This window comes from Lacerta agilis, chromosome 4 (assembly GCF_009819535.1).
Source record: "Lacerta agilis isolate rLacAgi1 chromosome 4, rLacAgi1.pri, whole genome shotgun sequence".
Taxonomy (NCBI): domain Eukaryota; kingdom Metazoa; phylum Chordata; class Lepidosauria; order Squamata; family Lacertidae; genus Lacerta; species Lacerta agilis.
The window spans coordinates 35,038,153-35,051,083 of NC_046315.1; the positions used below are offsets into that span (position 1 = coordinate 35,038,153).

The 12,931-nt window shown below is 38.8% G+C and overlaps 1 protein-coding gene across 5 annotated transcripts in view; it reads right to left on the reverse strand.

Annotated features, from left to right (window-relative positions):
- Nucleotides 1–710: 710 nt before the first annotated feature.
- LOC117045545 (SH2 domain-containing protein 1B-like) overlaps nt 711–12,931 on the reverse strand; it is a 34,496-nt gene continuing 22,275 nt past the window's right edge. For 4 of the 5 annotated variants that reach the window (XM_033146691.1, XM_033146689.1, XM_033146690.1 and 1 more), the window contains 4 exons: nt 8,293–8,430; nt 6,840–6,903; nt 6,164–6,338; nt 711–1,111 (listed from right to left, as the gene is read on the reverse strand). In XM_033146691.1, the coding sequence (XP_033002582.1) occupies nt 1,068–1,111; nt 6,164–6,338; nt 6,840–6,903; nt 8,293–8,426 (417 nt within the window). In that variant the 5' untranslated portion in view covers nt 8,427–8,430 and the 3' untranslated portion in view covers nt 711–1,067. Of the gene's footprint in view, nt 1,112–6,163; nt 6,339–6,839; nt 6,904–8,292; nt 8,506–12,931 lie in introns of those variants that run through there. The other variant, XM_033146693.1, reaches the window with a different exon arrangement.

Consider the following 12,931-nt stretch of genomic DNA (forward strand, 5'->3'; position numbering starts at 1 on the left):
AGAAGGGGACGACAGAGGATGAGATGGTTGGACAGTGTTCTCGAAGCTACTAACATGAGTTTGGCTAAACTGCGAGAGGCAGTGAAGGATAGGCGTGCCTGGCGTGCTCTGGTCCATGGGGTCACGAAGAGTCGGACACGACTGAACAACAACAAAGTTTGTTCTTGGTATGAGCTTCCATGGGCATGCACACTTCTTCAGATACACTGAAAGAGAACTGGAACTATTTGATATATTGTTATGGATATCAGCAGTAACTCTTGCAGAGCTCTATGGTGTATATCAAACTTAATCCCCAATTATTTCAGTAGGATTTAATTGCAAGGAAATATGTTTAGCATTACTCTGTTCAGCATGCTGCTACTGATGGTAGTTGCCAATTGCCAAAATAAGTAAGTGAAAAATAAAAAAATAAAATCAACCGACACTTGTGTTCATGACTATTCACAAAGAGTTTCATAAAGGAAACAACTAAAGATTAAAAACTAAAAATTGTTACAGAATAAGCTTTGCTGGTCTACAGTCCATTTCATCATTGATGTAACAAGTTCAGACTTTAGTCCATGTAGGGCAGACATGGTCAAACTTGGCCCTCCAGATGTTTTGGGACTACAGTTCCCATCATCCCTGACCACTGGTCCTGTTAGCTAGGGATCATGGGAGTTATAGTCCCAAAACATCTGGAGGGCCAAGTTCGGCCATGACTGATGTACGGAATGCTATTTAACTTGCTTCTCTTAAAATGGAAACACCTTAAGCACTGCAGCTTTTATAGTGGCATAAGCTTTTGCAGCTCAGTTTCCATTTCATCAGGTCTATGAAGTGGTCACTTAAGTGGGCAGGTATAGGTAACATGAATACAGAAAGGAAAAGGAAGAGTTGGGTTTTTTGCTGGAGCAAGAGCCAAGCAAGCAAGAGATAACCATGTGGACAGTACTATCTAGAGCACAAATGAAAACAAAATCCAGTCAAATGAATGGACTATCCAGTTAGCAAGAGTGTGACCCACTCTAGTCTAGTGTCTGTGTTGAGAGATGAAGCAAGTCATGAGATGGTCCCTCAGCCAATCACTCAGGTAAGACTTCAAGATAATCCTCAGCATCTTCATTTTCTGGGGTGGGGGGAGAGAGAGAGAGCAAGTCATTTGATTATTTCTCTAAGTCCTGAGTGGAGAAAGATAATATTTTATTGGCAGACCAAAACAGAAGATGTGATGGCTTGTATTGGAATAATTACTTCTGACTGAAACTTGGGGCTTTTTTCAGCCGGAACTCAGTTCTGGAACCTCTCAAGCGGGCACCATTGCCATTCTAAGAGAACAGGGGAGCTGTTCATGTTGAGTTCTGGCACCTCTTTTTAGGGGAAAAAATAGCACTGCTGAAACTGAACATTTGCAGAATGACATGGTATAGAACATAATAAGACATATTGCTCAGTGAAGAAGCTATAAGGGCACATTTCATTATCACTGTGTCCTGTAATCCCAATGGCTACTTGCTACCTCTCTGCAAAGCAGTATTAGGAGGGGGAAACTGCAGCAGAAAAGGTACTGCGATGCTTATTTCTCCCCGTTGCAAGTTGCTCCCTTCTAATTCCTCTGCTGAGAAGCGTCCATGGAGGCTTTTGCTCACAAAGTGTCAGCATAATACTGTATTTTTAGCTCTATAAGACTCACTTTTTTCCTCCTGAAAAGGGGAAATATCTGTGCGTCTTATGGAGCGAATGGTGGTCCCTGGAGCTAAATTGCCCAGGGGCCAAAAGAAGATTGTGCTTTTTATTTTACAAAGAGAAAGGGGTGTTGAAAGGACCCCGCTCAGCAGCTGATAGCAAGAGATCAGGAGAGAGATAAGAGTCCAGGCTCCCTTTCAGCCCCGCCCTCCTTTGTTGAATGTGCTGCAGAGCGAGGCTGTTTGTTTCCCCAGGACATGTGACTGGCTGATTAGATTATCTGTCTGGAAACAGTAGAAACTGCTCCCTTTCCTTAAGATTTTTCAGAAATGTGAGTTGAACCCCATTAAAATGGGGCTTTTCCTCTTTGCTTTTCCCCCTTTGCAAAAGGAGCTTTGCTTTTTCCCCTTTGCAAGAAAAGCTGCAAAACTTTTAGCTGATCCTCAAAAAAACCCAGGGCTTTTCCCTTTGCAAAAAAGCTGCAAAACTTTTAGCTGATCATCAAAAAAATAGGGCTTTACCCTTTGCAAAAAAAGCTGCAAAACTTTTAGCTGATCCTCAAAAAACCAGGGCTTTTCCCTTTGCAAAAAAGCTGTAAAACTTTTAGCTGATCCTCAAAAAAACAGGGCTATTAGAGGAGGAAAAGCAGAAAAATATTTTTCCCCTGGTTTCCTCCTCTGAGAATGAGGTGCGCCCTATGGTCCAGTGCGTCCTATGGAGTGAAAAATACGGTATGTGAGTGCCAGCACATGATAATTTTGCCCAATTTTGGCTCATTCCTTCCACAAAGTTGCAATGGGAAAGGTGGAAATAAAGCCCAGTTGCTCAAGCAGAATAATACTTGCAGTTTATTAGATCCAAACCAAGTCAGGAATATTTCTATTTAGACCAAGGGTGATTAACCTCTGACCTTACAGATTTTGCTGGACCACAATTTACATATCCCCAACCATTAGTTGCACTGGTGGGGGTGGGGTGGGGGGCTAATAGGAGCTGGAGTCTTAACAACACTTTATTTAGACTGTTCAACTGTTGCTTCATTTTTTAATTCAATTTTGGTCCTTTAAATGTAAAGTAATGCAGATATCTAAATTGGGCATTTGTGATCTAAACTTGGAACAGATGGGGAATTTTTAAAACATTCACAGCATTTACTCCCTCCACTTGCCAAATATATTAGTAAAAATATTGAATAAATTACAAGGCAGGCAAAAATAACATGAGATATCTTTCCCTGCCAGTGATATAGCTTCGTTCCTAATTAAAGCAAAAGTATCACTCAAATTGTAAAATATTCTAATTCATTGCTTAAGTAATGGGAATAGAGGAAAGTCTTGATGGACAACATTAACATGATCCATCCAGCACACTGCAAACAAGTTGACTCTTTCACTTTAAAGAAAAGATGAAAACAATTTCAATTCCTTCCTCCTCCTGCAGTCACCTGTTGCTCTAGTGATTCCACAACCCTCCTGAGTGAATGTTACTCTGGTGAATGTACATATGGCTTCTGATTCCATACTCAAAGTTCTGAAAGGTAGAGTCCAAATAACCCAACACCTCCTGGTCAAATGTTTTATTTCCATCCCAGAATAGATTAACTATTTAAAACAGGCTTTCCATTTTGAAAATGCTATAGTTCCTGAACAAACATATGTACTTACTGGTTACTACAGTCATTAAAATATAGCGGCTCGAAAGTAGATAGAATCATTTGCACAACTGATATTGAATTCATTGCTATTTATTGCTTCATTGTGGTGGGTTTTGGAAACAATTTCTAAAAATTATTTTATAGTAGAAAGATGGTAAATGAATGAAAGAAGTATGGTCCAGAGCTCATTTCGTGCAGCCTACATGTACTGCAGAATTTTAGCGTTTGGCCATAAGCATTATGTATTCTATGAATCTTTACAAATTTAACATACAGCTGTGCTATAATTTTAAAACAAAAATTAAAACCTGTATCCAGTGCTGGTCATATGCTAGTGGAAGAGACTTGCACAGCGGAATTTTCCTCTCTTAAATGCCTCTAAATAATCTCCAGAGGGTTGGGATCATGGGGGAGCAGATCATAGGGGAGCAGATTATAGGGGCTGCAGGGTGAAGAAGAAGTGTACAAGTGGAAGTCTGACCATGCTTTATTTTATTCCATTTCACAGATTTTCTCAAATTGACATTTCAATATTAGTTCCAATGACTTGAATCACAAATTCCTTGACCCATGGGCCATTCCATGAAAAATGAGCCTGATAAGAATGCTAGATGAGCGCTGGACTTTGGTGAGGAAGATTCCAAACGCGCAGTCTAACCATTTTTTTAAAAGCTAAAGACAAAAGAAGTTTATTTTATGGACCTTCTTTTCAAAAGTCCACCCACGTAGTCTTCACAGAAGTGTTCAAGTTAAAAGTTTTCTGATGATTGTCCCACCCGTGACAGCATTTTTTCCTTAATTTTGTATTGTTAAATTTCTTAAACTTAATTCCTGATTGCATAGTTGTAACCAATAAACATTGATTTAAATAGATATGCTGAGTTTATCATTGATTCACCTCCCAACTTACAGTGTTTTTCCATAAATCAAACTTATCTCAAGCTCCATGTCCATTTTTTGTCCCACCCGTGACAACACTTTTAACATTTAATAAAATTGTAAAAAATATCCATAAAAATAATAAAAAATTAGTAAAATGTTCAGCATCTTATTAAGAACATAGTTTAAATTTTGGTTGTTAATTTTTATGTATATTTACATTGTTACACATGTGTGAATACCAAAAAACATGGTCAAAGTGTCCCACCCGTGACAATGGAATGGCCCCCATCCCATTTTGCATTCATTCTGCAGCATTTGCAAATAGAAGAACAAATAATTTATTACCTTTATTTATTATTTAAATTTTCATATTCCTTACCTAATGCTTATTTCTCAAAGCCATATGTAAAAAGGAATGAACGTAACATAATGTGTAAATCAATTTTCATTGCTTTATTCGTAGGAATACCCACAAAGAGAAGACCAGATAAAATACATCCCTGTTGGGTATCTCTTGATAGAGTAAGATCGGATGATATATGCTCATTTGTTGTTATTTTTGCTTTGGAATTGGTTAAAGCTATCCAGTTCTAAATATTGAATCATAATAAAACTCCAAAACTTGAAATAGAAAAGGGCACTCAACATTATCAAATGCTTTTTTCAGTGTCTAAAAAGACCAAGAGTCTCTTCTCTAGCAGGATTCCCTTGAACTGCAGTCCTGTTCAAACTTACCTGGAAGTCTCATTGAGCACAATGAGAATTACTTCTAAGTAAATGTGTATAAAATGGCATTGTGTGGCTAAAATCCAATACACATTCAAATGAGGGATAGTGGTGGAATTCCAACTGAACTTAATGAGACCTAATTAAGAGTAGACATGCCTATGATTCTGTAAATATATTATCTGTATCCTGTTACATATAAAGCTAATTGTTCTAAATATTTTATAATCATTATTTAAGAGTGATATTATTCTGTAAGAAGTAGCTTTGAGACAAATTCTTACCTTGCTTAAATGTAAGCTATATAAACTTCTATCCAAGAGTTTTGCTTTTTTAAAGATCTCATTTACAGTACCTCTTAATGCCTCAGTCAAAATTCTGCAAAGACTTTGGAATAGCTAATTAGACCAGTTAAGCTGAGAGCAGTGCAGTATAGTGATTAGAGTATTGGACTAAGACCTGGGAAACCAAGATTTTAGTCCCCACTTATATTATTATTTTATATAATATTATTTTCTCTGATTTTTTAAAATGTATCTATTATATTTTAAACCAACTCTGCCTCCTCAAAACTCAAAGCAGATACATGGTCACCTTACCTCAATGTTCCAAGCCATGGGCACATTTTGGCTTAGAGGAGATCTGTATTTATGTTTAGGTCTCCAGAGTGCTAGTTGTCCACTCTTAAACTACCATCCCACACCAGGCTTGCTTTATCATTTTTAAAAAGAAAGAGCATTCTGATAGTAAGGGCTGTTCAAGCTGTTTGAGAGTGGAACAGTCTCCCTCGGGTGGTTGTGGGCTCTCCTCCTTTGGAGGTTTTAAAGCAGAGGTTGGATGGCCACCTGTCATGGATGCTTTAGCTAAGATTCCTGCATTGCAGGGGGTTGGACTAGATGACCCTTGGGTCCCTTCCAACTCTATGATTTTATTTATAAGCAATCCTATACTGCAGAGTTTATTGACCTTTCCCATTTCAGATCATGGATAATATTCATTGTTGGCCGTGCCCAGAATAGACCCATTATGATCAATGGTCTTTAAAGTCTTAATTTCATTGGGTCCACTGTGAGTGAAACTTAATTGGCTTTCATCTCATGTTGTTTCACTAGTTTTGTTAATTTGAAAAAATTATATAAACCCATAATTTTCCTGCAATACAAGAATTGCTATACGGCAGAGTATTAGTAGTATGTCATTCTTTTTTTGATTGTTACTATGTACGTCTCTTACCAGGCATCAAATATGCTTCACCTTTAGTGACGTAGACGGTCTGAGATCTTTGGGATGTTGTGGGTCTAGTTACTGGATAGCGCAGGCTGCTTACTAGCCCTTGATTTGGTTTCTCATAAGTAGCAATTAAATCCTTTAAAGTTCTGAAGTCCTGTTTTGGAGCACCCTCAGAAGTCTGCAAAATAAGTAGATTGTTGCCACATTTTCATTTGATTATAATATTTGTAAATTGATGTTCCTCACAAGAGTGAAGATTAATTAATTTCACTGAAATGGATAACTAGAATAGTACTCTCTTTCCTTGGTGGTTTTTAAGCAGAGGTTTGATGGCCATCTGTCATGGATGCCTTAGCTGAGTTTCCTGCATTGCAGGGGATTGGACTAGATGGCCCTCGGGGTCCCTTCCAGCTCTACATTCTATGATACTGTGAATATGAAACTGATATATATTGTGCTCTTGGCAGAGTTCCATCCTGCTGAAAATTAAGGTTGTCATGGTGGCCACCAAGTGTTAGAATGAATGAATACCCAAAAATATGGTCACACAGAGACGTAGATTTTTTTAAAAGTAGCTAAATAAACAAAAAGGTTAAGCAAGGTGGCATATGTGTCTAGTAGGACCTGTTAAGTGCATATTTATTACATTATTTTACTCTAGATGTATTCGTTTTCTTACCTGCATCATAAAGTGTCCATTGTGTTTCCTGAAGATTCGGTAAGTGTAGATAATCTGTTCATAGCTGATTTTTAAATAGGAAACAGACACATTAATAAACAATTGCCCCATTTGTCAAATTACTGTAATAGTCGTATATGTCAGAGAGTCATTAGGTCTGTAAATCCTATCCAGTTCATTCAGAGAGAAATGGTCATGTGAGCTACCACATTATGCTAGAGGAAGACTGCCATTCATGCTGCTATATTTCTGGTTATCTCTTATGAGCAGGATGGAATCACTGCTATAATTAAATTTGTACAGCATTTCAAAAGAAACAGATGTGTTCTAAGTAGTTGTACATGAACTCTCTTCTGATGGTATCTGGGGTTGGTAGCAATAATTCCGGCTTTCTGATAAGGAGATCAGATATAGCACTAGTTTTGCCTAGTTTTGTCCAGCAAGCCGTCAAAATACATCTTCAGTATGAGACAAATAAATGTTATATTCCTACAACTTAGAAACAAACAACAAACAAACAAACAAACAAATCAGAGTAATCGTGTTTGGGAAACGGCGTAAGTTAGATATAGCAGAAACTATAAATATAACCTGATTTACAACTATGAGGTTTCTTGTGCTGACTGAGATCAACAGTCCATTGAGATCAATATTAACTAAACTTGCCATCATTCATATGTAATAACAGGTTTTATTATGTAGATCACTCCTCTGGATGTGAAACTGCACATCTAAAAAGACTCTGCTCCTACACCACAAAAACACTGGAGAAGGGATGGTGGAGAATAATTTACCACCATATGGGTGAGAGATGAAATCTGTAGCTTACTGGTTGAAAAACTTGCTAATTTTAAGATTTTTTTTTGTTAAAGTTGTGCATGTGAAGGGGTTATAAGTACCGTTTACTATGAATCTTTAAAGAGACATATTGATTTACCAAATATTTAGAGTTTTGGCTTCAATAATTTGAAGAATTAAAAATAGATTTCTGACAAAAATTGGGCCAATATATATTTTACTGTATATGTACATTTTACAGCAAAAGTAGTACTTTGATCTGAGCCAGACACTAAATGCAATTTACAATAAAAAGCAGAATCATTTTCATGTGCACACCCACCCACACACCCCTGGATTACATTTAGATACGCCTATATGAACTTATTTGATTTATTAAAATCAGGGGGCTGTTATCTCTCAAAAATTCCAAACATATTAAGGATTGGACCCAATCCATAGAAAGTTGTGTGTAAGCCCGATCGATATCAATATATCTTTTATTTAGAAAAATCTATAAACCACTTAATCAAATAAACTTCTGGTGTATGTAATATAATGCTGACTTAAGTTAGACATAGTTAACTTTCATAACTGAAGTGTAGTTAGGTTTCTCTGAGCTGAAGCTATTCTCTCCAAAAGAAAAGCAAGTTTACATGAAAAGGGAAATACTTACAAAACACAAAGGCACAAGACTCCTGGGATACTCTCACTGTTTCGTATTAAAAAGCTCCCATTTTTTCCTGTTTTGCTCAGTAATTTTTCACAGTCGTCTTTAGTTATAGTTCCGTGGAAATACTGCAGTTCCATTTACCTATAAAAATGTTTCCAGATCAATTATTAACAATTTAGATCAAAAAGAGGACCTGTTCTTTACCCAACTGAAGCCAACCTGTTGAGCACAGAAGTTGAAACTAGCACAGCGGCTTCATGAAAGGTTTTCAACTGTGTTGTTTCAGTTCAGCAACGTGATTGTTTTTCCCCCTATGCAAAACCTAGGAAACAGCACAGGAAATGTAAAACTGATAAATGGATTAGTCGTCACCAGAGCTCTTTAAACAAAGAACTTAGTGGTTGGTTGTGGGGGAGAAAAGTGAAGATTGAATGACTTATTGAAATATATTTATAATCTTTTGTCAGCTTGATTAAGATGATTATGAGCTACACAAAGATATGATTATTCAAAAGGATTGTGTGTGTGCGTGTGTGCACATCCAACAAATAGTATGATCATCTGTCAGAAATGGAAGGGGCTGGATACAGTTCCTTCCCCCACAATATACACACAGGTCTTTGGCAAAGTGAACACAAGTCATTGGTTTTGTCTTGCAAGTACAATCCAGTCCAGCAACTGGAATAGGGCACATGGCAATTGGTTTGTGATACATTGGTCCAAGGAAGGGCAACTATTCTACAGCAAACTTTTACATGTGATATTCAAAACACAGGAGATCCAATTACCTGAAAATGCTGCACAGGATTTCTCCTGCAATGTTGGGGTGCTAGGCTCAAGATTTTGTTCAGCCAGGTTTTACTCAGTGGTCTGTCAGTTCCAGTTCCCCATAGCTCAATAATGCTATTTTATCAATCTCACAAGCAAGTTGTGAAGGCAGAATACAGGAAACATTATAGAGCAATGTAAAATGTAACATTAGAGAGGGGAACAACATTTCTTTATGTTTGATGTTGCAACAGCCCTATGTTATAGTGCTCTTTTTTCTCCCTGTAGATGGAGATCTGTGGCTAATTTTTATTTGAATCTTCTGTATCAAATGAATAAACAGTAAAAAAAACCAAAAACACGCAAGTGCCAAAGGTTGCATGGTGTGCATTTTATTATTCTGTTATAGTAAGCTCAAGAATGTATTCTTGCATATTTTACTTCAGTGGGTACTGATTCATCCAAAACTATCCAGTACAGAAATTACTGAGCTGGGATTTAAAAAGTGTCATTGATTTCTAAACCGGATACTCAAAAGGTGCCACTTTACACAGTGGATCTACACTGTGAAAAGTGCCACTTATTCTCATTATTGATTGTCATCTATAACAGTCTCCTACATTTCTTTTTTTTTTTTTTTGTCTGGAACCCTTTTGCTGCTGTGATCAAGAGGGAATTTTTTAGATAGCTGAGAGGGAGGCGATGATAATGATCTTCATGTAAGTCCCTTTCCTACAGGCAAAAAACCAAATTGATTTTAATGCAAGAAGTTGTCCAGCTCTAGGCCACATTTCCATATTCATTCCCACCACCAATGGGGCTTCTCACTAATATGGTCACGGCGATGCACTACTGCAGGTTAGGTAAAGTTGCATCCCTACCCCAGCATCCTGGGTACTCACATACAAGGAAATATGCTTGCCGGATGTTTATCGCCACCAACTTTGACAGCACTGATCACTTTTGAGGAGTACAGAAGGGTGGTGGGCCCATTCACATGGCCTGCCCTCTGATGAAACCCAATTATGTGTTCCTGATTGATTTGGGGGATTTTCCAGCAGAGAAAGCTGATGGTTCTGTTGCAACCCTGGTTTCAGTATGGAATGCTGAGATGGAATGGGTGGTTGACACAATAGCTCCCAAGCATCCTCTGGTGTTGTAGAGCCCAAGTGGTTCCTTGGTCTTTTGGGGGAGTTTCAGGTTTTGGAGCAAACCAGATCAAGACTGCAGCATTAGTGGCATAAGTCTCGCACCAAAGCTGTCCAAACACTGGTTAGTGCATATAATCATGCCTGCCATGTAGCAGTGGCAGATGTGAAGAAGGCTCATTTTACAGTTTGAATTGCATCCTCTAGGACAGTGTTTTTCAACCTTTTTTGGGCAAAGGCACACTTGTTTCATGAAAAAAATCACGAGGCACACCACCATTAGAAAATGTTAAAAAATTTAACTCTGTGCCTATATTGACTATATATAAAGTAATTCTCTTGAATTTTTCAATTTTTCCCACGGCACACCAGGCAACATCTCGCGGCACACTAGTGTGCCGCGGAACAGTGGTTGAAAAACACTGCTCTAGGAGCCATCCAGCAGAGTTGTTTTGGATGTTCCAGAGATTACCAACTCCCTCTGTGTAATTTCAATGCTGTAATTTCATATAATCCTAGAATTGTGGAGTTGGAAGTGACGCCAGAGGTCATCTAGTCCAATCCCCAGCAATTCAGGAATCATAACTAAAGCATGCCTGACAAGCGGCCATCCAACCTCTGTTTAATAACCTCCAATGAGGAAACGTTCTTCCTGATGTTTAGTCACAATCTCCTTTCTTGCAATTTGAATCCATTGGTTTGTGTCCTCCCTTCTGGAACAGCAGAAAAATAAGTTTGCCCCATAGCCCTTTAGATATTTGAAAATGGCTATCGTATCACCTCTGAATTTCCTCTTTTCCAGGCTAAACATGCCCATCTCCTTCAACCACTTCCCACAAGGCTTAGTTTGCACATGTTCCAGCTTTGAAATTTATCACAATTCATGCAGCTTTCTTCAAAACTCTTGCAGATACTTTGCCCCCTCCTACTCCAGCTCCAAATTTGCTTAAAATAAAATTCCATGGCAATGTTAACATTCAGTTTTATTTATTGCAGAATTGGTATCCTGCCAAGTAACGGACTCTTGTAGCAGCTAGTAATAATTTAAAATAGGAAATGAAAAATACAAGAATTACAAAGACTTTAAACATAAGAGAGAGAGAGAAAGCAGTACAACTGCCCTCCAAATAATATCTTGACCTGCTTTCCTGACCACAGAGGTATTTCTAAATGAGTAGCCAACCAGGGGGTGGAGTGGATCAGGTCACAGAGGCCAAAGATGACAGGTACCCAGGTTCTACTCAAGTCAACTTTCCGGCAGCAACTGCAAGTCAACCTGACACCAGGGATCTTGAGGTTATGAAACTGGCATTGTTTTTGTGTGTGTATGTGAGCGAAGTGGTTTTGCACAGAGAAAGCCTCCCGTCTGCCAGCATAGTTGCTAAAGCCATTTCCATCAGTGAGCTGTCAACATATAGTTTCCTGTTCCCCTCTGAGAGTCTGATTAAGCTCTTAGAGTTCATCCGTGCCTGTTTTACTCCATGCTGTGCACCTGCATGAAGCTGAAGCCGGGAGTTATTTTACTGCTTGGTGAAAAATAAGCAAAAGCCTGTCACATCAGTTTTTCATGCTGAAACGATCCAGCAAATTGCCTTCCTTGCTCAGAAAGCCTGCTTGTTCGTGATCTTTCGTAACACGAAGTGTCACTCAAACAGTTACCACTGCCCCCCATCCCTGTCAGAATATCAGGACTGTTCTATACAAAATTATCATTGTTTGATACATTATTCTGTAATGCAGATATATATTGGAATGTCCCCCAGGAGCAGGCATTTCCAGGATATATCCGTTGCTGAGGTTCCCCCCCCCCCCATGAGACAGGATTTTTGTCACGAGGAAGAAATTGTACTTTGCTGTTATGGGCTGTTTCATTTTACTTCAATGGGAATGCATATTTTCTAGGCTTTGTTTAAACAGACGGTTGGTACAAACTGTTGCATATAATATCAGCTGCATATTTTCACTTGTTTGTTCAATGGGGATTGTAGGGTTAATTTGGAAACCTAGCAAATTAACTCCATTGTGGATGTGAAAGATGGCATGGATCTTGGCTTCAGGGGTTTTGTGACACTGAGTGGATCATATGATTGAAAAGTGGAGACTGTATCTTGGGATAGCCAGCCTGGAGACAAGCAATTTTGATGTGGTACAAGGAAGAAGGGCTGCTACTCAAGAGTAAGATTCTCCTGAGAGCCTGGTTGAGTTTATGGACTGTTTAGTCCAGGGATATTGGATTGCTCCAAAAGGGAATGTGCTAGTTTCCTGCAACTTATGCATTGCATGATCTGTCTTTTCCATCTTAGTGAACCATTTTCTTGTTTCCTAAACCTGGGATGGCTTCTCTTTGTTTTAACACCTTCATGCCTGGAAGCCATAACCTATTCTACCTTGCAAAGCTTCAGAGGAGCTCAGGAAGGCTGATCGATGAAGGGGAAGCCTAGGAGAAAGTCCCGTTCCCCCCCCCCCTTTATCCAGGGGCAGCAAATTATTTTAAAGAGAAAAGATGGGGCTGAGCAGAGGAGTACACTCTGTGCTACATGGGAACAGGCTTCCTCAAATGGCAGGGGACCTAGGGTGGCCGCCATTCAACCCAGACTTTGAGCAAATGATAATCTCTTGGAATCGTGTGCCATATTCTTCCTCCCAAGAAAAATCCAAAACATGGAGTGAAATGGTTTTGACCGCATTCTCCCTTTCAGAACTTCAGGAGACGACCTGCCTCCTGC